We start from the raw sequence: 26,257 nt of genomic DNA, 5'->3' as shown, positions 1-26,257 counted from the left end.
TATTATTAATAACACCTTAAACCACTATTAATGGACATAAACCTCTCTCAACTACTTCATAAATGTCAATTTTCAGATATTAAATGCTCTCATGAACCAACCACTTCCACAATCATCAATGTGGTGTTTCAATACATTAAATGACTCCCATTATACTCATTTTAATTAATGAAATTGGACCCATACTCCTATGGACCAAAAATGGACTCTCCAACTTAAAACCCTATCATGAATCTCCCTATATAAGGGAGAGAAAGGAAGAATAAGGCATAATAAACTTATCTTGAGTGTTTGGGAGCTTCAATCTATTAACAATAGGAGCCAATGCTGTGCCTTAGTAGAGCTTAATTCGAGCTCTTCATTTTCTTCCTCTCCTCTCTTTTGTTTTTGCATGTCAAGACACGTCTGATTAATCAGATGTTTGGCCGTACACCATAGCGCACGCTACCCTCCATCATAGCACATGGCACAAAGAGGCCGGCAACATTAAAATCTGCCCCTGCAGGTCACAGTATATTGACCACGAGCCACAGTATATGGCATAGAGAGTAAACCTTCACTTTTTCTTCCTCTTTCCTTGCCCGGGTGGCCCACCATCTATTTGGACCCACTTCTAGGGCTAAAACCACAACAATTATGCCAATTTAATCCCCTCTACCACACACCTCATTAACTCACTAATCACACTCATTAGATTAATAAAATAAGATTAAATGTTTTGGATGCTACAGGGTGCAATGTAGCCCATGGTGTATGGCACACAATGAGAGCTTGTGGCTCTATGCCACATGCCACAATGCACTGCCCAATTTTTGGCCTTATTTCTCTTATGATAAAGCATGTGTTTAGTGTGATGGATGGTAAAAGATCTTTCGAATGTGCAATGTGTAACATGTATTTGATTTCAAATGGTTTTAACAAAGAAGTCTTGGGTCCCAAGCTCATATAAGTTTTCTTTGAGTATAGTTTGGTAGTTTGTTGTAGTGATTAAGTTAACCTGTCTTTATACCAAATATGTGGTGGGACTATAGTTTAGTATAGGGAGAGGTTACACAAAGCCATTAATGTAGGGTTTAAATAATCTAAATAACTCCCATTAACTCTATTTTAGTTAATGGGTTATAGATTGAAAATCATCATCCCAACTCAAACCCTAACTTTAATCTTTAAGAAAATAATGGGAGAAAGGAAGTAGAGGGCATATGAGACTTACCTTTGATATTAAGAGGCTCTAAATTATCCCCAATGGTCCCTAGCAAAGCAAGTGACATGATTTCATTTTCTCGTTCTCCTCTCTTCTAATTTTTCACACAGACACAATCTAGTTTAAGTAAAAGTATGACCATGCATCGTAACAAACACATCATGCTATGCATGGCACAAAAAGGTTGCCATTCATTGTTTACCCTCTATGTGCCACAACAGATGTGCTACATGCTACGACATATGGCACAGAGGATTTTACTTTAGCTTTTCTCACTTTTTAATGCCTCGGGTGAGCTAACTTCAATTTAGACCTGAATTTAGGGCTTAAATCACAAAACCACACACTTATTAGACCTCTCTAGCTGCACACAATATTAATTCACTTAATTATTCTCTTTTAGTTAATTTTATCCTAATTAGTTTTCCAGGACATTACAATAGAGGAGTGATCTATCTCATATTTTACATGTTAAAACACTTGGTTTTTGGCATCAAATTGTGCATAATAGGGTTTAATTTCCGATTTTAAGTTGTCATTTCTAGATTGACTTTATGAACCCTAGTAGTGCTATTTGATGATTGTTTTGACACTTTCATATCCTAATTTGAGATCTTGGGCATTAATTCTCTTCTTTTTTTTTATTTCTTTTTGTTTAGAATTTATTTAGTCTTGTGTTTTTATTTTCAGATTTTGTGAGGGCAATTTTGGAATAAAGGATCAAAGGCTAGTCCACATGCTTGGAGAAATTCAAGAGATAGCAAATAAATAAAGATGAAGAATTTAGGGGCTGTTGGGCGCAAATTCCAGAATTATTTGAGGGATGATGTAGCACCATTATTCAAATTTAATTGGGGAGAATTAATTAAATAAAAAATCAAAGGAGCATGGAAAGCATTGAGGGACACATCATCAAGTGAAAAAGGGGCATGGGAGGTGTGACATGATCAGATCTAATGGGAGGACATGTGGCAGCTGATTGGGAGCCTAAGGAGGAGTCACATTTCCCACACATGTTCACATGTCCCTTGCCACATTTTCCACCTCATTTTTATTCCCATTTTAGCTTATTTTCATCCATTTTTCCAGCTCATTTCAGATCTGGACCTTCTTTGTTTTTATCACCATCCACTTTGGTTTTATCACCACTCACATTTTCCACACATACATAAGCTGAATTTTTAGATGAGAGCCTCATAATTCAGATCCCACTCTCTCACTTCAGCCATATTTCTCTCTCTTCTTCTTCATTCATTTTCGTCCAGCATTGTTCATCCGTTTTTCAGATTTCATTTCTTCATCTTCCATCATCAACACTTGGTCCAAATCATCATTCCTTCTCTAGTCCAGCTTGCATTTTCGTCCATCTCTTGTCCAGATTTCCAGATTGCAACTTCTTCATCTTCATTCATCCATGGAAGCTTCTCAAACTCAAGGTCTGATTCAAGCAAAGAGGAAGAGCATGAGAGGCTGATCATTTAGAGCTCCAAGAAAGATGACTTGACATTATGAGATTTCCAGATTTGTAATTGTTGTTCATTTTCTTGATTTCATGTTCTTGTCTTGATTCTTTGAGGATTTCGAATTTTGAACCTGTTTTGGTTGAAGACTTTATGATTCTAATTCAGATTTGATGAGAATATGAATGTTGAATTTAGATTTTCATGCTATTTTCAGTTCTAGAATTTATGATTTACCTTGATGTTCTAGGGTTATTTCATAAGTTCTTGCTGATTCTTGTTCAAGTTCTTGTGTAGACTTGAGTTAGATCCATATTGGTTATATGAATTTGACTTAAGCTGTTTTTCTTCCACTAGTTTTGGTCTGAAACTTGTGTAGAACAAGGCTGAATATAGTGTTAATTTCTAAGTTCACTTCACCTAGATTCATTAGTGTCCATTGAGTCTAATGGTGTACCACATTTAGAGGTTTCTAAGTGTCTCATTTTAGGTTAATCAGGAAGGTTTATGATGTTATAATTCTGGAAATCAATGATTAATGTTAGGAAATCTGACTTGGGCTCACCATAATCATCATTCATTTCATTCCAACTAAAACAGAATTTTACAAACATTTATTGTTGCATTATAGAGTTAGTTTAGTCACTTGAAAATTCAGATTAATTTGTAAGCATTTGAACAATGATTTGTATGCTTTGCTCTCTAGGAAAATGACCTAGAATACTCACTTCTACATTCTAGTAAAATTTGATAACCCAAGGCGACTAAAGGGTTCATCAAGGAGTTAGTCTATAGTAGTACTTTGGATCAACTTCACAAAGCTCTCCAAGAGTTATGTCCAAAGATAAGATATCATTGATAGCCAAGATTAGGGAAGATAGTCTAAGAAGAACTGATGGCCTAGCTTCATGAAGAGATGAAATCTATTATATTGGGCAGATAATTTTAGTAGTTGAACGTACATCTCAGATTTGTGCACATTTGATTTAATAAAGATTAGTGTTTAACTTTATCAACATTTAATTTTATTATTTATTTCATCTAGACTTGCCCTATGATGCAAAGCATTAAAGATAGTTGTAATCTGCCGGTGGTACTAGCATTAGCACTAGTTGACCTCAATCATCCTATACCATATGACAATAGAACTCCTTGCTATCTTTATTTAGAGCTTCCAAAAAATTGCTTCGTCTTTAAAGGTCAAGTATATAGTTCTCTTGGGTCTACAATCCATCATTAGAAAATTCAAGATGATCAAGTTAGGGTAACAGTTACACATCTTCGGATGGGTGAGGATAATAACCAGTGCCATTTCCTACCTTTGAAGTTATAACAATTGTAAGGTCACCCTTACTAATCTACCATTAACGCCAGAACCAAGATAATTATGAGACTAACTCAATTGAATTACCATGTTTGTAAAATTTACATAAATGGGATCTCAAGTATTAAAATATAACATGCTAAAAAAATCATTTCATGAACAAAAATCAAAGGAACACATGTATACGGGAGCATGGACATCATACAAGGCAAGATAACATCAAATTAGAGTCAAAAGAGCAAAAGTAGTGATTTTAACATAATATGCTAAACATAAAATTTTTATGCTACAGCATAAAATGTAGAAACCCATGACAACCACAAAAAACTGTCATGAAAGATTTTCTGATGAAACTGCTAACACATCCCACATCTTCATCCGATATCTGATTGAAGTGATCTAGGTAGACATAAAGCTTTCTTTGAGATCTAGCTAATGGCACTAGTTTCATATTCAAATTATTTCACAATCAAAAGTTGAATACTAAAATGCAAACTTGCCCATTTATGCTTTCAAAACATAACTAGGGTAATCCAAAATCACAACCAAGTGTCATAAGCTCACAACCACCCCTAGACTATACTCAATAGACCATATAAGACTCGTGCAATTAATATACATATAACATGATTTCACCACTCAACCCTAAAATTTCATGAAAACACAAAGGGGAAAAATTAAATCAAATCATTAATACCATCTCAAAACACCTCAAAATACACTTTACATTACTTGTACAAGTATTTTAGACCTAGACAATATTTACAACCATAACTCACTAATCCCAGGGCATCAACTACATCAAATTTATACCATGGTAATGCAAGTAACACAAAAATTGATGAATGAGTCCTAGTTGGCAATTCAACAATATAAATACACATAAACAAAGAAAAGAGGCATACAAATGGGATTTACACTAAAATCCTAAGCCTCAATACATATGCTTTCCCCAATCTAGATTCAATGAGCTAGGCCTTGAAAATATTAAAAATTAAGAAGTGAGTACAACCATTCAATAACCATTCAATATATACAGTTGCATATTAATTAAAAATAGATGCAACTGGCAATAAACACATATACTTGCACATACAATGAATATAGCCACAGTCACAACAATAACAACCATGTAATCGGGCATAAAATACATATTATCATATTTATATCAATTATGCACAATATGGGGTTGCAACACTAAAAACCATGCACCCCTAACACATGTTGGACTACAATAATAACAACCCCTATTACTTTCGACATGAAACCAGTGGCTATTAAGTGGCTACATCCAACACAAACTAACACAGCCTTCCACTTTTGAGGAGCTACTAGGCCAAGGTTAAACCACTCACTTGTGTACGATGGTTTCTCCTAATACTAACAACTATAGGGTGTTGTACCCTAATCTAGCCTCCTCATAAATTAGTGGGGACTAGTAAGGTTTGAGTCCCTCATAAAACAAGTGGGACAATCCCGAATCAACTATGAGACAAGGGCTACCTTTCAATTCCAACAGTTGGTGCCAAGGTAAGCTTCTAATTCCAATGGTAAGCTGCCAGTACCATATAGGCTTATCAATCTACTCCTCTCCTTACGTGAACTTCTGCCATTAATCATACTATGCACATATAGCAAGTTGTATGCATTTAGTACATATTGTTTCAATTATATTATGTGTATAAGATATTCTCCTTCCACTATTCTTCACATGCCATTAAACACATAGTCATGCTCTCAACCATCATCATCATTCACACATGTAAAACATGCATATTGTTTACAATCATTCAATACAATTTTCAAATATGCCAAATTTGCATCAAAAAGTTCAAATATCAAATCATGTTTTCAAAACAACAATTTCAATCAATTAGTAATTACTATCCAACTATACAAACTAGGTTTCCCATAACTACCTCAAACCTTTGAGAGGTCAAAGGTTTACCCCTCAATAAAAATTCTCTACAAGCTATATCAAAGCTTAAATAATGCACAAGATGATTGATCTACAATTAATCATACTAATCATTATTAATATCATCATAAACACTCTTTCAACTTCCATAAATCAATAATTTAATTGCCCAAAATTCCAATCTTCCATACTTAAGCATGACCATTAGGTTTATTAACTTCCATTAGCTCCATTTAGCTTTCATTAACTTAAATAATCACTAATATAACACCCAGCAATCCAAAATCAAATTTTAGAGGTATAAGGTTCATCCAAAATTGATGACCCAAGCCTACAATCTTGTAAAAACTTTTAAACTATGTGTAAAATACTTAAACAATTCATATTAGTCTTTTTAAACTGATGGGTTCAAACCCATAGCCTTAAATCAAAAAATCATCATCTCCTAACCTTAAATCTTACTTTCAAAATGTAAAAAGAGAAGAAGATAAAGAAGGCATACCTAGGTGAAACCAAGCTTCAAACACTTCTAAAATGTCCAAAATTTGATGCCCTAGTAGAGAAAAAACTCTCTTGGTCACAGTCTCTCTATTTTTTAGTCTAACTCTTTGTTTTTAAACTGATTGGCGTTTTAAAAAAAACCTAGTTCAAGGAATTATGCTGCTGTAATGCACTGTGAGTTGAAAATTTAATTTTTCTCTACAATTTAAGTCTAAGTGACTCAATTCACTTTCGAACCCAGTCTAAAGGCTAAGCCATCTCTAACTATCCTCAAACCTAATTATATTTAAATTTAAATAATTATCCTTCATTAGATTAATGAATCATGGAAAAAGTTTTTGGGATGTTACAACAGTAGCCCAAGCAAAAGGAGCTTTCATTCTATGGCTTAAAAGTATTGTGTTAGATACCAATGTAACATCGCCAGAGGTAAAGATTGCCTTAATGTTGATGTTTTCTTTCTTTGTGTTATTTAATTATTTATAAAAATCTTCTTATCTTTGTAGGAACCTAAAGATGCTAAAAAATTTTCTTGTCTAGCAACATTAAATCAAATTTACAAGAATATGATAAAGGCCATTAACATTAAAATGCCATTGGGTGTTTGATTAGACACATTATTTACATACTTTATCCATACATTTAGGACCTATTTTGCATTATGTATTCCCTAACTATGTACATTATTAGTGTTAAAAGTGATAAAATCGCCTAAAGGGTGAATTTGTGCATTAGGGGTATTTTGGTCCAACTTTGCACTTTTTATGAAAAATTGGGTTTTTGTTGGACTAAATGTCATTTTTGCCTAGATTCATCTTGGTCCAATTGGTTTTCAAAAAGTCATTTTGGTTTGGGAGATACTACATAAAAGTCATACTTTGGGGTGGTTTACTTGGTTGACCTAGTTTAGGCTTTGCATATGTATGTATTTACATTATGCTTCTCACGTGGTATTGCTTTCGAATTTCATTTATAAATATTCTCCCATTTAAATAATTAAGTCCTTATGTAAAAATATAATTTATTTTTTCACACATATATTATTATATTAAATCAAATGTTATTTTGTGACTTAAGTGAACAAGTGCAGTTGGACTTGTGTCGTTAGGCTATAAGCAAGAAAGGAAGGCTTTTAGGCTTCAGTTAGGCTTGCAAGGCCTTACAAGAAAAGGAGAGAGAGCTGCAAAATGAAAATTCAAAATGACAAGCATGTAGTGCCACATCACTCAAATCTCCCAATGAGGAAACTCCTATTCTCTCCTTAATCCTTATCTTGACTTTATGATTTGGAAATCAGATTTGGAGCCAATAAAATTACCTTGAAATCAGCACATATTCCTCTTGTCTAATCTAAATCTAACCCTCTTTGTGTCCAAGTTCATTTTAAGCTTGATCCACACACATCATTTTGGCCAACTTACACATACATCACTCATCACTCACGCAATCATCCATACTAATTCAAGGGTAGTGTAATTTCCTCCAAGCACTCATCCCATTCACTCATCCACTCATTTCTCTTATTCTCTCATCTCTTCACTTCCATCTCTCTTCACAAATTTCATCCATCGCTTACATTACACCAAAAACACACACACACATAACCCTAGTCTCCATCCATTCATCCATCTAAGGTTCTCATCTCCAATGATAGGTGAGTTTGAAGGCTAAGGGTCCTGTAGATCTTAGAGAAAGAGGATGAGGCCAAACACTTAATATCTCTTTGGTTTATAAGGCCAAACACTTAATAATTCTACCCTAGTTTTCTTCAATGTCTTGATGTTATAAGGCCAAAATTTTGGATTATTTCATCATATATTTGACCCATAATCTTAGTTCATTTGTGTTTGTTGTTGAGAACTTGGTGATTTGATTATGTTTTTGTATTTAGTACTTCCTTGCATTAGTGGATGTTATCATTGTAAAGTCCTTGGGTTCGAACTATAAAGTCCTGTTTTAACCTGTGCTTTACCATTCCACTACATAATCAACAAATCAAAATAAGAGTAATGGCCCTTCATTTGTTTTCAAAATCACGAGATCTGACTTCTTAAAATATATTCAAATAAAATGGCTAACGAAAGCGTGAACACAATCATACGACTCAAAAAGCTACAACTTTATAACCTTGAAAATGGACCATGTGCCGTGACGTGCAACACGTGCGCCATGACATGTGGCACAAAACCACATACTCTGTCTTTGACTACATCATGCACTATGGTGGGCACATCATGCGCTGCGGCGCGCCTGTCTGAAATTTTGCTGTCATTTTGACATTTTGACAAATTTTTGGAGTGCGCCATTTTCACATCCGATGTCCGATTTGAGTAATTCAAGCACCAACATGAAGCTTATGATGTGTACTAGCTAATTGAACAAGTTTGGACTTGATTTCATAGTTCAATCTAAAATTGGACACTTGAGTATAAAAAGTCAGTGTTTCTTTCAAAAACTTACACCTTAAGTGCTCAATTCTCACTCTTTATCCCATTAGATCACTTCAGGCCTTGAATTAAGTCTAAAAGAACCACTTACACCTGATTAACATCATACATATCAAATATCACATCAATAGCCCACTTTGACCTCTTAAAGTCACATTACACACTTATGGTCTTATATGAGGAAATCACATATATAGCACATATTCATACATACAACTAGACTTGTTCCACTTTCAATCCTTCAACTCTCACATATAGGGCTTCACCTCACCATATGGTCAAAAATCACAAATGTACTTGACTCTTCTAAATGGGGCTCTACCTCACCATTTGTGTTAAGTTCTCATTTCACAACATAAAACACATTCAATTTACAATCAACCATACAATCAACACACATATATGTACACTAATAGAACAAGTTATAATACAACATATACTTGCTTTTTTACATTTCGGCTTACCCACTTACCCTCCACTGGGGCACCCTTGGCACAATGCAACATAATACACATATATACAAGAAAGCTCCATAACACAACTCACTTTCTCATGTTCCTATACATATATGCATCCTAGTTGGCAACTTAACTCAATAACAACTTTCTACATTCATTTCAAGTCAAAGGTAGTCATACCACTATCTATCGATGCTACTCTTTCGTCGCTTCCTTTCTTGGCCTTCTCAAGCTTTCTTTACCTATATTCAAAAGTAACGGAGTGAGACATACATCTTAGTAACTTGGAGGTAACCTTAATTACCGATTAGTAAGAAAAATTATAAAAAAGTGATAAAGTAGCATGAGTAGTGACAAAAGCAATAACATATGCATATGCAAGAATTTATTCTCATCAATCTCATTGTGCTCGTGTAATACAGTCCTGGTTTCCTCTGGTAGAGTAAACTCTTCACTCAAACTAAGCCCTCCAGTCACAAGGAACAGGGCCTACTATACTGCTACTCAAATTAGGTCATTTTTGTATGGGTGGTCTCCTAGGTCCATCATGGCAAAGTCAAGCTCTACGCTCTGAATCATCAGGACATCTTAGCCTTATATAGAGTAGGACCACAACCCCGTACCCTAGTTTAGGGTAATTTTGTGGATCATTTAATATCCTAGGTCTATATCATGGTGGAGTCAAGCTCTATGCTTTGGATCATTAAGATTTTTTCTCTTAGGTTTATCTTGGTGAAGTCAAGCTCTACTCTCTAGATCATCAAGACTTCTTAGACCTCTTCACAGTAGGGCCACGTTTCCTCCTACCATGATTCAGGGTATATCTTGTGAATGCAATGCATGTCAGTACACATGTCACTTCTCAAATTCATTTGAATCAATACTCACACACACTCACATGCATATACTTTTATAATGTTGCTATTCTATCAGTTCACAAAACAAGGCACGTAGTTATATCAAAATACTCGCAAATAATTTCACAAACAAACAAGTAAAAGGGTTACTTCAGTTACCTTTAAACCTTACTACTAAAGGGTTACCAACCACACTAAGCTCTCAGGGGTGCAGATTCTTGTGAGAAACTTCACAGGTGCTTAATCTACACAACACAGTACCCCTCAATCAATTTCCAACACATTTTATAGGCATTGATTTGGCTAAAGCGAATCCCTGAATGCATAAGACAGTTTAACTGAATCCTTTTCAATTCACTTATCCATCATTTATTACCACTAGCCCTATAGGCTACTCAAACAACCATAACAACTTCCTAATCCACTCATTCACCCAAATTCCACCATTTAACCTAGCTTTTAGGCTATTTTGAGGCTAAATGCTTAAAGCTTAAGCATTCAACTCCATACTAGTTATAAAACCTTAGTTTCGTATTCAATATCCCACTTTAATCCATTCTTTTAGATTACAACACCTTGAAATCTCATGGTTTGATTTCTCAACCAATGAAATTTAATAAAAAAGGGTAGAATTGAAGCATAAGGCTGTGCGTTACTTACATGACAAGTTACTAATCAAAGTAAACTCCAAACCTCAAGTTATGGCTCGCCCTAGCAGATCCCAAGCTTCTTCACCTCTCACACATGACTCCCCTTCTTTCTCCTTCTATTTTTCACAATCTAACTTAATTTTTAAGTAATAATTTTGCACCATGTGCCATGGCACACGTAGCCTCCGCCGTGGCATGTGACACAATGAGAAAAATCTCACTTATGTTCGTGCGTTATGTCCCGGATTGTCTCTCTACCCTTCGATCCTATCAATGCAACATCCAAACAACACAAAACACCAACTCAACATCCAAATCACAATCAATCATCTAATTACTAATTTACCCTTAATTAGCAACTAGTTCCTGGGGTTGAAATTCAAGATCCAAATCATAATCTTAAAATTTCCATTAGTGTCTTATCTTGCATTTTCTATATCATAATCTTAAATGGTTAATGCTTGATTTCTTGTTTTCTCACCATAATCTTGAAAGTTTACATGCTTGTTGGGAAGGACCGAATCATATGTGCATAATTCACGTCACACTTGATCAATGCTTACAACTAACCTAATGAATTGAACCAAGGACCTTACTTTAGGACTTAGGGAGGTTGTTAGGAAGGTTAAGAGGCTAGAAATAATTTTTCTAGTTTTCTTGATTTTAGGCTAAGAGGGTAAAGTAATTTAAAGCCAACTTAATTAATTTTTAAGTGAATGACTCACTCACTTGTCCAACTTTAAAATCCTACCATTCCATAAGAAACCACTAAAAACACTTTAATCTAGTTTAAAGCTTTCTTTTCAATTTTTAGAAAATCAAATCAAAATTAATCAACCCTTTGAGTAATTTAATTGACATTGGTTAGCTTTAATTAATCATAGTAAGCCTCCTCAAGGAGAATCAATATAGGTTGATCATTATCTATATAGTGTGAAACTTAGTACTATTTGGGAGTTAACGACAAACTTTTCCCAGTGTCATGGGTGTAGAAATGCAATATGTCTTTCCAAGTAACAAAAACGACCTCAAAGAGTTCATAACTTTAAAGGAGCTGGACATTTCACTTGCCAAATTAGGAATCTTGTAACTTTTTTGTTTACTTTTCTCCATTTTCCCTAATTTTCTTTCATAGCACTAACAATTTGAACATATTTAAATGATAGACACTTTTATAACGTTTGCAATGCAAAGGGTGAAAAGGAAAAGTTTGGACTTCTATGCCTAAAAGCTTTATAAGGGAAGAGCAATACAATACATTGCACGATGACTATAATGTCCTTACTCTATTAACCACACTTAACAAATAAAGCTTATGGTAATCGAAGGATTATCTCTGAAAAGTGATTACCAAGTTTTTAATTCAAAAATAAGGATCCCAAGTTTTCTAAGTAAAAACAAGATAACATCAATAAAAATCTTCCATATCAAAGTAAAAATAAGTTTCGAAAGATGGGATACTTTAGAGGAGTGAAAGAAGTAAAAAACGGTGAAGAATAAATTATGTGCTGAAAAACAGAGCAGTGCGTCGCAGCGGGTGCATTCAATGCCATGTGTTGCTCTCTGTGTCACGAGCCATGGCTCAAGCGCCATGTGCCACAGTGCGTTGCACGAAAATCCACTAGTTCTGCTGTCAATTCGACAGCACAATCAGGGAACTTCTAGCTCACCTCGATTCTCAGTCTAACGTCCGAATAATGTGATCTAGGTATTTACAAAAAGCCCTTTTTTTGTACTAGCAAATGGCACAGGTTTTAGTTCCAAAACATATCATACTAGGAAGTTAGATACCCAAACACAATTTAACTACTTTTCGACACTTTTATACAAAATGGGTGTCTAAAACCCTCAACAAGTGCCAAAAACTTTTCCTAACACCTGGATCTAGGACTACCAGTATAACACGTCACAAGTATCGAAATATCATTATAACAAAATTTCACTCCTCAATCTCAATTTACCAAAAATAAAGGGGGAGGTAAAATAGCATTGTATTAAACTCAAATCATTCAAAACATGCTCAAACTTCACTTCTACACTTGCACTAGTATTTTGGCCCTATGAACATACATATGACAAAAATACACAAAGGCTAAGGGCCTAAAATACAATTTTAACATTTATAAACCAAAATAGTGCAAGTATGGGTAGTATGCATCCTAGAATTGGCAAACATATGCTATTACACAACTATATCAAAACTAGAGGCATACAAGAAGGAATGTACTAATTTCCTACCTCTTTAGTCTTCTCCCTCTCAACACTAGAGCTAAAGCCTAAAAAGTATTAAATAAGAGGGGTAAGTCTAGCCACTCAGTAACCAAGATTAAACCTACCCTATGCAGTTATATATCAATTATAAAACAATTACATGTACAATGAAATCAAATTTATAAAACATTTCCCTATATAACACATTTTATCATTTATTACTCTATAGCTTCTTTTCTTACATAACTAGGTGCATTGTCGCCATATTTTCAAATATGTGACAAGACCTATACTCTTGTGACCTACCACCTCTTAGCACGTGTGACACATCATATATTTACTTAAGCAATGATCAACCAACCTTATATCCTCCTTATTTTCTCAAACTGAAACCGTGGGCTATAACACTGATTAAGGCTCTGTCTACGTGACTGGACTACCCAAGCTCACCAATCATGAGGTATAACCCGGCTAAAGATCACAGAACTCAATCTCGAACCACGGCTTCCCCCATTCTCGAATTCTTGGGGTGTCTCATACCTAGGCTATTCTCCTCATTAAACCGATAGAGATAGCTAAGTTCTAGTCTCCCAACAAACTATGGGATAGTCCCTCGACAAATAATGAGACAAGGCTATAGCCCTCATGCACCGGAGGGCAGCCTAATTACCATATGGATTTTCTCTACTCCCAAATTCCTAGGCAAACTCCCACCACTGATTGTGCCATAAACTATACTCACTTGTTCTCACTCTTCACTTTCATATACTCACTATTACAATAATCATGTTGGGTTCACGACTTTGTACTACCCAAGTGTGTATTCTCATCTTTTTCCCAAAATTCATTTCTTATTAACATAAAACTATTTCTACACATCATCACATTCATTTCTAAAAAATATAGGCACATTCATAATAAAATTCTCTTAACTTTGCACTTGCATTTTCAAGCCCAAAAATAGCTTTTTCATGCACTTAAAGAAACTAATATATAATTCTTACTTAAACAACCAATTTCATACATGTAACATTCATAATCTATACTCAACAACAATTAACCATAAATTAATATACAACTACCCAAAGTAGAGTTTTTCCCCCAGTTACCTCAAACCTTTGAGAGGTCAAAGGTTAACCCAACAATTAACTAGCCTCCAAGCTTGAATTTCCACCCCAAAAGGTGACCAAGAGCCAAAACTATAATCAATCAATTTGAATTCCATCAACATAACGAACTCAACCATTTGAAACCCTTAATCTCTACTTCTAAATTGCCCAACCTTCACTTTAAAAGAGTGGAGCCTAACCATTGGATTTAATTAATAATTACCTTTAGCCCTTAATAGTGTTAATAAGCCATTAAATTCCCATTAATGGCATCACAAACTTCCAACCACTTATAATAAATGGAATTTTTTGATGTTTATGGTGCCCACAACCCAAAATACCAAAACTTATTATATCTAGGATTAAATACTCTAATTTACTCCTATTAACTCCATTTGAGTCAACAAATTCAGACCCATAACCAATATGGACCAAAATCCCACTTCCACTATCAAACCCTAACCATAAACTCATAAATGTGGAAGAAAAAGGGAAGATTAATGAGTATAATACTTACCTTGGGTATTTGTAGCCTTCAAAATACTCTCAAAGTAGTCCCCAAGCAAACCCTAGTAGAGCTTTGGCGCAACTCTCCTTTCTCTCCTTTCTTTTCTTTCTTTTTTTGTCTCAATTCACGTTTGATAAAGTGCAGAAAATGGCCATGCACCGCGACGGATGCACAAGGCGTTGTGGTGCATCACACAGAAAGGTCCTCCCTCACTCAGAGATGGCTGTGCGCCATGGCAGATGATCTATGTAACATCCTGAATTTCTTAATGCTATAAGTTTAGAGGTTAATCAAGGGTGAAATAGAAATTAAAGTGAGATTAGAGATTCTAATGATTAATTGGCATTTTGACCTATTGGTGTGTTGTATGAATAGATATGGGTGATAGAAGAGCATTTTGGGTCAAAGCAAGTGCGTGTGGTGAGAATAAATCTCACTGTGCCATGCATCGCAGCTTGTGCTTCATGCGCTATGGCGTATCTACTAGAATTTTCCTTCATAAGTCGTGAATTTCAGAAAATTTCAAAAGGGAGAAATTGAGAAACACATAAAACAGAGATAGGAGAAGGGCTGAGGAGCTAGGTCAAGTCATTTTAGAGTGGTGAAAGGTGATTCAGATCGATAACTTGCTAAGCAAGCTATGTATAACTCTTACCTTCCATTCTACACAAATTTCTCTGAAAATGAGTTATAGGAAAATTGAATCGGTGGAATTTGAGGGGTTTGATTCTTTCCTAATAGTAATAAAAAGGCTTGGAAGCTAAATTAGAGCTTTATGACTGGTTTAGAGCTAAACGGTAGAGCTTTAAACTCGAAGGCTCTATTTTAGATCTTTAGAGAGAGAAAGTTAGGGCAAAATCTGTCTTGAGTGAAATAAAACTGGTTGAGGCAATGTAAAGTAGTAATTGGATAGTTATGAACTTAGAATGGATAAATGGACAAGGTTTATAGATGAATATAGCCCTAAATAGTAAAAAAATGAGTTTTTGGTCAAAATGGGTCAAATGACTAAAATGTACCAAATGTGTTCAGATTGACATATTAGACGAGTGAATAGAGAAAAGAAGCTTGAGATAAACTTGTACAATAGTTGAAATTCACAGGTAACCTTTCTAGTGATAGAAGGGTTAAGGTAAAACTACAAGCTTAAATTTCCACACCAAAAAGTGACCAAGAGCCAAAACTACAATCAACCAATTTAAATTCCATTAACATAACAAACTCAACCATTTGAAACCCTTAATCTCTACTTCTAAATTACCTAACCTTCACTTCACAAGAGGTGGAGCCTAACCATTGGGTTTAAGAATTACCTTTAGTCCCCAATAGCATTAATGAGCCATTAAATTCCCATTGATAGCATCACAAACTTCCAACCACTCATAATAAATGGAATTTTTGGACATTTATGGTGCACACAACCCAAAACACCAAAACTTGTCATACCTACACTTAAATATTATAATCTGCTCCTAGTAACTCCATTTGAGTTAACAAATTCAGACTCATAATCAATATGGACCGAAATCCCACTTTCACTATCAAACCCTAACCAAAAACTCATAAATGTGGGAGAAAAATGGAAGATTAATGAGTATAATACTTACCTTGAGTGTTTTAGCCTTTAAAATACTCTCATAGTAGTCCCCAAGTAAACCCTAGCAGAGCTTTGTGTTATGTTAGAGAAGGTCTCTTGAGTGCCTATTAAGGTACTGTGTTAGAGATGAGAGATTTCTTAGTATCTTTGTGGTACGGGTGGGAGTCAACGACACCCCATTGTGTGTATTGGAGAAAAAATCATAGTCCGTATTGTGCATTAGAACATCTTTGGCTTAGTAATTCTACCACTGTAGGTGAGCTCAAGACTAATGAAAGTGTACATTGGTCTGATATGAGCTTATGGTTTCATGTCAAGATAATTTGGTGGACTAGTTGGTAGAGATCATGCTAGTATTTTATGATATGATGAAATATCTTGAGATAGCACGGAATCTTTTAGGATTGATGAAAAGTGGAAAATGAAATGTGATATGTAAATACTACTTTATGAAGTTTTAAGGATATACTATGTTTACTTTCATATTGTTGCATGTGATAGTCAATAGGAATGAGTTATTCTGTTATTGAAATTTTAATCTCACCCCCATGGTTACATGTTTACAGGACTGAGAAGTGATCAAGCCCAGGGAAGAGAGTCTAGACCGGCTTAAGTTGAGAAGCCGTATACTCTAAGGTTGTGTAATGAACTCAATCGAAAGATTGTATATATAAGTGTCTATAAGTTGCCATAAGTTACATGCATGCATTGAATGGAGTTTTTATGAAATCAAGCCCAATTATGTGTATATGTTTTGTTTAAGACAAAAAGGGCTTTGATGTGAGTATGTTTGTGTTGTAATGATTATGTGCTGGTGAATCTTAAGCCAAAAGCTAAAATTATGATGAAATGAGTAATTTAGGGGCTAAGATTGTATTTTGATTGTGATGGGTGAATCTTAAGCCAAAAGCCAAAATTATAATAAAATAAGTAATTTAAGGGGTAAGGTTGTAATATGAATAGGATTGTATATGTATGAGTTGAAAAATAGCCAAGTAGGCTATGTTATGCTAAGAAATGGCATAGTTTGTGAAATTAATAAATTGTAGAAATTAACCGCAGAGGGGTCAAATTTTGATATATGTATATAATTGTGATTAAACACGGTCAGTCAGGTGTTTTAGATCCTTTTGAACTTGGTTCAAGGCCTAGTATGATCTAATGAGAGAAGGGGATTGATTTGAGCGCTTGGGTGTGCCAAATTTTTAGAAAAAGTAACTTTTTACACTCGGGTATCCAAAATTTAATCGGACCGTTAGATCATATCCAAACCTATCTCATTAGTTAGTATACAAACTAAGTTTCGTGTGGGCGATTGAATCACTCCAATTAAATGTTATATGCAAAAATGGTGCACGCAGGAAGTTCGTCATTTTTGCTGTCAAAATGATAGCAAAAATTCGGACAGGCTCGCCGCAGTGCATGGAGATGCAAGCCGTGGTGCATGACATAGACAGAGAGAGCGTGTGGCTCAGTGCCACATGCCGTGATGCACTGGTCGTCAGCCGCTGTGCATGGACCAAAACTCAGTTTTATTGTGTGCTAAAATACATGCATTTGAGTTACGAATGCTGGTGGGTCATGTCCACTATGTGTTAGGAAAGTGTATGATTTATTTTTGCTGTGTTTTCTCTGATTGAATTGTGATTTAGTTGATTCTATAAAGTAAGTCTTCAGTCGAAGCTTTTGAAAAAAATTTGACTATTATGTGATGTGAGTTAATAATAACATCACAGTCTTCTCTTATATTAAGTGGATATATGAAAGGATGTTACAATCTACGTGCCGCGGTGTGTGGTATAGCAACTTCAACTCTTCTTTATCTTCTCCTTTCGATGCCCGAGTAGCCCGCCTTGATACTGGACCCACAATAGGGCTAAAATACCATCAAATATAGTTGTTAAACCACTCTGGCCACACACCACTTTAATTTACTTAATTACCCTAATTAAATTTAATTAATCAGGGAATTAAAACTCGGGATGTTACAGTTCTCCCCTCTTTTAGGAATTTTGTCCCCAAAATTCACTTAATCTAGCAAAGCTAGTAAAATCATACCTCAAAGAAACAAGTGAGGATACTAGTTTCTCATCTTCTCTTCGATTTCCCATGCAATATCACCAAAAGGCATCCCTTTCTAAATAACTTTCACTAGCTGAATTGTCTTATTTCTCAGCTGTTTCTCCTTAACATCCACAATTCTCTTTAGCTCTGCTCGATATGTTAAATTCTCACGTAACTCCACATCCTTGAGCTCAATCACATGTGAAGGGTTAGGTTAATACTTCTCCAATTGACACGTGGAATACATCATGCACACCCAACAAATAAGGGGGTAAGGCAATCCGGTATGCCAAAGGCCTAATTCTCTTAAGAATTTCAAATGGCCCAATAAATTTGGGAGTCAACTTCTTTACACAAATAGACCTCCCAATTCCAATCATAGATGTGACCTTCAAAAATACGTGATCTCCCACCATAAACTCCAACGGTCTCCTCCTCTTATCTGCATAGCTCTTCTGTCGACTCTAAGTAGTCAACAATTTTTTCTGGATAGTCTCAATTTTCTCAGTGGTTTGATATACCAAATCAAGACCCATTATGCTTTTCTCACTCAATTTAGTCCAACAAAGTGGTGATCTACACTTCCTATCGTACAAGGCTTCATATAGAGCTATTTGAATGCTCGCAAGAAAATTATTATTATATGAAAATTCTGTCAAAGGTAAGTGCTTATCCCAACTGCTACCCCACTCGATGGCACAAGCACATAGCATATCCTCTAAAGTCTGGATGCTCCTCTCAGTTTGACCATCTGTTTGAGGGTGATAAGCCATACTAAACTTCAATTTTGTACCCATAGCCTCGTGCAGAGCTTTCCAAAAGTTTGAAGTGAACCTCGGATCATAATCTGACACAATCTCTTTCGGTACTCCATGTAACCTCACAATCTCATGAATATTGACCTTTGCAAGCTTCTCTAGGGCATAATCGGCTCTAATGGCTAGGAAATAAGTAGACTTGGTCAATTTATCCACAATTACCTAAATAGCATCATGATTTGCTTGGGTACGTGGCAATCCCATAATGAAATCTATAGAAACACAATCCCATTTCCACATGGGAATCTCTAATGATTGTAGCAATGTTAAGGGTCTTTGATGCTCGATCTTCACCTTTTAACAAGTCAAATATCGAGATACATACTCTATCACCTCCCTCTTCATACCAGGCCACCACCACCCACTCTTCATGTCTTGATACATCTTAGTAATTCCTGAATGAATGGTGAACTTACTCCAATGAGCTTTAACTAAAATGGTCTCTCGAACCCCTTTATCGTCAGGTACACATACCCGATCTCTATACATTACTAACCCATCATCGTTAAACCAAAAGTCTTTGGTCCTGTTTGCCTCGATATCATCTCTAATCTCTAACAGATACTTGTCTTCAAGTTGAGCTTTTCTTAAGTCCTTCCAGAATTCATTGGTGAATATTATTGTATTCAAGTTAGACACAATGAAATCTGGACTATTTTGGTGTTCACTAGAGAAATCTTCTAGTAGCTTGTACTCATGGATCATCAACCACGCAACATGCAAGCTCTTATGGCTCAAAGCATCAACCACTATATTGGCCTTCCCCAGATGGTACCTCAACTCAAAATTATAATCTTTCAAAAATTCCATCCACCTTCGCTGTCACATATTTAACTCCTTTTGATCAATTAAATACTTTAGGCTCTTATGGTTATTGAATACCTTAAACTATGAACCATAGAGGTAGTGCCTCCATATTTTCAAAGCAAACACAACTGCTACTAGTTCAAGGTCATGAGTTGGATAACTCTCCTTATACGGTCTTGGCTATCTTAATGCGTAACCTACAACTCTATCATCTTGCATTAGCACATAGCCTAGTCCCTTAAGTAATACATCGGTGTAAACCACATATGGCCATTTGGGATCTGGAATAGTCAGCACTAGCACTATAGTTAACTTCTCCTTCAGAGTCTGAAATGCCTCTTCACACTTCTCTGTCCAAACAAATGGCTGATCCTTCTTTGTTAGCTTCATCAAAGTAGAAGCAACTTGAGAGAATCCTTAGATAAATCTTTGATAATAACTGGCTAAACCCAAGAAACTTCTTATCTCAGTTATCAATATTGGTCTCTCCTACTGTAATATTGCATCAACCTTGTATGGATCAACTGCTCTGCCGTTGGCAAAGGCAACATGTCCTAAAAATTTCACTTCTCGTAGCCAAAATTCACACTTGCTCAATTTCGCATACAACTTGTGCTCTTTCAGCACTTACAGCACTATCCTCAAATGTCTTGTATGTTCTACCTCATCTCTAGAGTATATGATGTCATCAATGAAAACCACTATAAATTTGTCTAAAGATTGCAGGAGCATTTGTCAAATAGAAGGGTAATTAAGAACTCATAGTGCCCGTATCATGCCCTAAACACAGTTTTAGGCACATCATATGCCTTAACCCTCAATTAGTGATATCCAGACCTTAGATCAATTTTAGAGAAAATTGCAACTCTGGCAAGTTGGTCTAGTAAATCATCAATCCATAGCAACGGATATTTGTTCTTAATTGTCACTTTGTTGAGTTACCTGTAGTCAATGCACAACCTTATACTCCCATCTTTCTTCTTTACAAACAACACCAGCGATCCCCTCTACTTGGTCAGATGAATCCCTTCTCTAGCAACTCTTCTAACTGCTTTTTCAATTCTTCTAGTTCTGCAGGAGCCATATGATACAGAGCCTTAGAGATTGGCTCAGTACCAGGTACTAAAGCAATTAAGAAGAATTCAATCTCTCTTTCAGGTGGCAATCCTGACATTTGGTCATCAAACACCTGTGGAAACTCATTCACCACACCAATTATATCCATTCCTCCATCATACACTTCATGTGTAGAATAATAAATCATGAAAGCCTAACACCCATCTTTTATTGACTCCTCTACTTGTAAGGCTATCAAGAACCTGGGAGTCTCACAATCCACTACTGACAATGACTTGACAGGTTCATGGTTAACAATTGTCGCTGTGTAAACCGGTAAGGAGACTATTTTTCTATTACAGTCAAGTGTCGTACCATTGGCAGACAACAAATCCATCCCTACTATTACATCAATGCCACTCAAAAGTAAGCAGATTAAGTCAATCACAGAAACTCTATCACTAAACTTTAATTCTAGTTTCAAACAAGCCTGACTGGTCCTCACAAATGCACCAGCTGGTGTAGACACATTTATGGCAAATAGCATTTCAAGCACATGCAAGTTTAGTCTCTTGGCACAATTATCAGATATAAAAGAGTGTGTAGCACTAGAATCAAACAAAGCATCTATCTGGTGACCACAAAGCAAAATTGTACCTCTAATCAGCTTTGGTGAAGCCTTGGCCTCGTCTCTGGTCATGGTAAAGACTTGTCCTGAGATAGTGGATCTCTGATCAGGAGCAGGTATGTTCTCTGGGAAAAACTTGGCTATGTGTCCCACATTGTTGCATTTGAAGCAAACCCAACATTGCCCTTAGTGATGTTTCCCACATCTGTTGCACTACAAAGCTCTATGTCACAATTTAGCATTTTTCATAAGGTTAAGAAGCTCCAGTACGTTCTAGAACCCTCCAGAAGGCTCCTGAAAAAGTTCAAGAGTGCTAGAGAGTGGAAGAGCATTCTAGAGAAGTCTACACAACTCTAGCCTCAATATTTTAATATTTGCTACTAGATCTTTCCATGTAAATATCTAGATATTTGTTGTAAATATCTAGGAGAGTATTTTAGAGAATCATTTATAACCGTAGGATCAATTCAATCTCAACTGTCCATTAAGGAGATGGGAAATATCTATAATTAAGGGGGAGACCTATAAATACCTCACTCCTCCTCATTTGTAACACACAACCCTTGAGTTCTCAAAGCAATACTACTCTCACATTCTCCAAGCTCTCTTCCAAGTATCCTTTACCCTCAAGCTTTCCCTTTCCTCAAACATAGCCAAGCATCCTCCTTTCATACAAGTTAGGCTTACTTAGCAACTTCTAGTGAAGATTGTCTAAGTGCCGCAAGGGTCGAAAGACTAGCCCCGTGACATCTAGCTGGCATCATAGCGGATGGAGTTGTAGATCCTTACTGGGAAGTTTGATTTCTGACCCCGCCTATACGCCTTGGGGCATTGCTCCTTTAGTTAGATCCCCTAGATTGGGACCCCTTTTAGAAACTCTTCCTCTTGCTTCCTCCAGCACTATACCTCCCAGACATGCTTGGGTTAAAACCTGACTTCTTACTCACTCTACCCATAGGGCCCGTGTAGGAAGAGAATCTCCCTTGACCATCTCTCTTCTTCTCCTCTACCACCCTACTCCTTTTGGCTATAGCTCTGAACTTGTTACACATGACCTTGAAGGAAGTAATATCAAAGGTAGCTAACTGTTGGCTGAACTCAAGCCTCATCTTATTAAGAAACTGCTTGGCCTTCCAATACTCATCATCATGATGACTCAGGTAGGTAGAGTACGTCAATAGCTCATTGAACTTCGCTATAAACTCCTCCTTATTCATATTTCCCTGTTGGAGTCTGTGAAATTCTACCTCTTTCTCTGCTCGAAATGAGCCTGGGAAATAATGGGTGAAGAGCTGCCTCTTGAACACCATCCAAGTCAACTGTGAGCCATCCACTGGCCTCACACTTTCCCACCATTGCTTTGTTGTGTCCTTAAGCATAAAAGCAGCTAAGAGAACCCTCTGCTCAGTCGTATAGGTCATAACTAAGAAGATGGTCTCAAGCCTATCGATCTACTTCTCAGCTGTTTGATCCTCCATATAACCCTCAAAGGAAGGAGGATTCAACCTTGTGAATTACTTCAAAGCCATACCAATAGAGCCTTCTGACTCACTCATCCTAGGCAGCACTAGTCACACCAGCCTATCAGGAATACTTTCCTCATAGTACTCTTCATCTCTATGTCCATGCATCTCAGCATGCACATCATCTCGAACTTCCTGTTGGTTAACCCCAACTCTCTCCACTGTCCTGTTACTCTCCCCAAGTCTTCTTCTAAGCATCTTGTCATAACCATCCATTCTCCTTTGGATGTCCATCATCATATGCCTCAGTTCATCTAGGGCATTGTCTTTGTTACCTTGTTGAGATCCTAGTTATTGCTCTTAGTTCACCGATTCTTTTTCCGATCTTTGCACATTTGCTGGTGCATTTCCTATGTTTGTAGCTCTTGTTTGCACCATATTCTCCCCTCCTAAGGATGGAAATAATTCCAAAAAAGAAAAAAGGAGTTAGCACTGGCTTGGTGAGGGAAATAACAAGTGTAATAGTGCCAATTCTCTTTATGTAATACACAAAAAATTTGAACAACTCAATCACAAAAACCACAGACCAGTTCTTAAAACTAGAGAAACTGATACTAAGTTTATAATATCCTCACTCCATTAGCCACACTTAACAAATAAAGCTCATGGTAATCAAAGGATTATCTCCAAAAAGTGATTACCAAGTTTTTAATTTAAAAATAAGGGATCCCAAGTTTTCTAAGTAGAAATAAAATAACATCAATAAAAATCTTCCATATCAGAGTAAAAATAAGTTTTGAAAGCATGGGATACTTCAGAGGAGTGAAAGAAGTCGAAAACGGTGAAGAATACATTATGTGCTGAAAAATATAGCAGTGCACCGCGGCAGGCGCACTCTATGCCGTGGTGTGTACATGCGATGCGCCGCGGCTCAAGCACCATGTGCCATGGTGTATTGCACAAAAATCCACTAGTTTTGCTGTCAATTCGACAGCAAAATTGTGGAATTTCTAGCTCACCCTGATTCTCCGTCCGACGTCCGAATAACATGATCTAGGTGTCTATGGAAAGCCCTTTTCCTGTACTAGCTAATGGCATGGGTTTGACTTTCAAAACACATCACACTAGGAAGATGGACGTCCAAACACAATTTAATCACTTTTCAACACTTTTATACAAAATGGGTGTCAAAAACCCTTAACAAGTGCCAAAAGCTTTTTCTAACACCTGGACCATATCCAAAGGACCTAGGACTACTAGTATAACACGTCACAAGCATCGAAATATCATTATAATAAAAATTCACTCCTCAACCCCAATTTACCAAAAACAAAAGGGGAGGTAAAATAGCATTGTATTAAACTCAAATCATTCAAAACATGCTCAAACTTTACTTCTACACTTGCACTAGTATTTTGGCCCTATAAACATATATATGATAAAAATACACAAAGGCTAAGGGCCTAAAATATAATTTTAACATTTCTAAACCAAAATAGTGCAACTATGGGTAGTATGCATCCTAGAATTGGCAAACATATGCTATTACACAACTACTTCAAAACTAGAGGCATACAAGAAGGAATGTACTAATTCCCCGCTTCTTTAGTCTTCTCCTGCTCAACACCAGAGCTAGAGCCTGAAAAGTATTAAATAAAAGGGGTGAGTTTAGCCACTCAGTAACCAAGGTTAAACCTACCCTATGCAGTTATACATCAATTATAAAACAATTACATGCACAATGAAATCAAATTTATAAAACATTTCTCCATATAACACATTTTATCATTTATCACTCTATAGCTTCTTTTCTTACATAACTAGGTGTATTATCGCCATGTTCTCATATATATGACAAGACCTATACTCTTGTGACCTACCACCACTTAGCACGTGTGACACATCATATAACACTGATTAGGGCTCCGTCCATGTGACTGGACTACCCAAGCTCACCAATCGTGAGGTATAACTTAGCCAAAGATTACAGAAGTCACTCTTGGACCACGGCTTCCTCCATTCTTGAATCCCTGAAGTGTCTCATACCCTAGGCTATTCTCCTCATTAAACTGGTGGAGATAGCTAGGTTTTAGTCTCTTGATAAACTATGGGATAGTCCCTCAACAAATAGTGGGACAAGGCTATAGCCCCCGTGCATCGGAGGGCAGCCTAATTACCATATGGATTTTCTCTACTCCTAAATCCCTAGGTGAACTCCCGCCACTAATCATGCCATAAACCATACTCACTTTTTCTCACTCTTCACTTTCATATACTCACTATTACAACAATCACGTTGGGTTCACAACTTTGTGCTACCCAAGTGTGTTCTCATCTTTTTTTCAAAATTTATTTCTTATTAACATAAAACTATTTCTACACATCATCACATTCATTTCTCAAAAATACAGGCACATTCATAATAAAATCCTCTTAACTTTGCACTTGTATTTTCAAGCCCAAAAATAGCTTTTTCATGCATTTAAAGAAGCTAATATATAATTATTACTTAAACAATCAATTTCATACATATAACATTCATAATCTCACACTCAACAACCAATTAACCATAAATTAACATACAACTACTTAAAGTAGAGTTTTCTCCTAGTTACCTCAAACCTTTGGTCAAAGGTTTGCCCCTCAATTAACTAGCCTCCAAGCTTGATTTCCACTCCAAAAGGTGACCAAGAGCCAAAACTACAATCAACCAATTTGAATTCCATCAACATAACAAACTCAACCATTTGAAACCCTGAATCTCTACTTCTAAATTGCCCAATCTTCACTTTACAAGAGGTAGAGCCTAACCATTGGGTTTAATAATTACCTTTAGCCCCCAATAGCATTAATGAGCTATTAAATTTTCATTAATGGCATCACAAACTTCCAACCACTCATAATAAATGGAATTTTTGGACATTTATGGTGCCCACAACCCAAAACACCAAAACTAATCATACCTAGGTTTAAATACTCTAATCTACTCCCAGTAACTGCATTTGAGTCAACAAATTTAGATCCACAACCAATAAGGACCAAAATCCCACTTCCACTATCAAACCCTAACCATAAACTCATAAATGTGGGAGAAAAAGGGAAGATTAATGAGTATAATACTTACCTTGGGTATTTGTAGCTTTCAAAATACTCTCAAAGTAATCCCCAAGCAAACCC

General features: G+C 36.1%; 1 protein-coding gene across 1 annotated transcript; it reads right to left on the bottom strand.

Moving 5' to 3' along the window:
* Nucleotides 1-20,948: 20,948 nt before the first annotated feature.
* On the bottom strand, nucleotides 20,949-21,689 carry LOC129322507 (uncharacterized). Its single transcript, XM_054968815.1, has 2 exons — nucleotides 21,266-21,689; nucleotides 20,949-21,172 (listed from the first exon to the last, which is right to left on the bottom strand). Exons 1-2 carry the CDS (start codon nucleotides 21,687-21,689, stop codon nucleotides 20,949-20,951), a joined length of 648 nt encoding a protein of 215 aa, XP_054824790.1.
* Between the last annotated feature and the right edge of the window lie 4,568 nt (nucleotides 21,690-26,257).

Source organism: Prosopis cineraria, unplaced genomic scaffold, assembly GCF_029017545.1.
Source record: "Prosopis cineraria cultivar Desert tree isolate PC_DT_omini unplaced genomic scaffold, ASM2901754v1 PC10, whole genome shotgun sequence".
Classification (NCBI taxonomy): domain Eukaryota; kingdom Viridiplantae; phylum Streptophyta; class Magnoliopsida; order Fabales; family Fabaceae; genus Prosopis; species Prosopis cineraria.
This window is presented reverse-complemented; position numbering and strand designations above follow the sequence as displayed.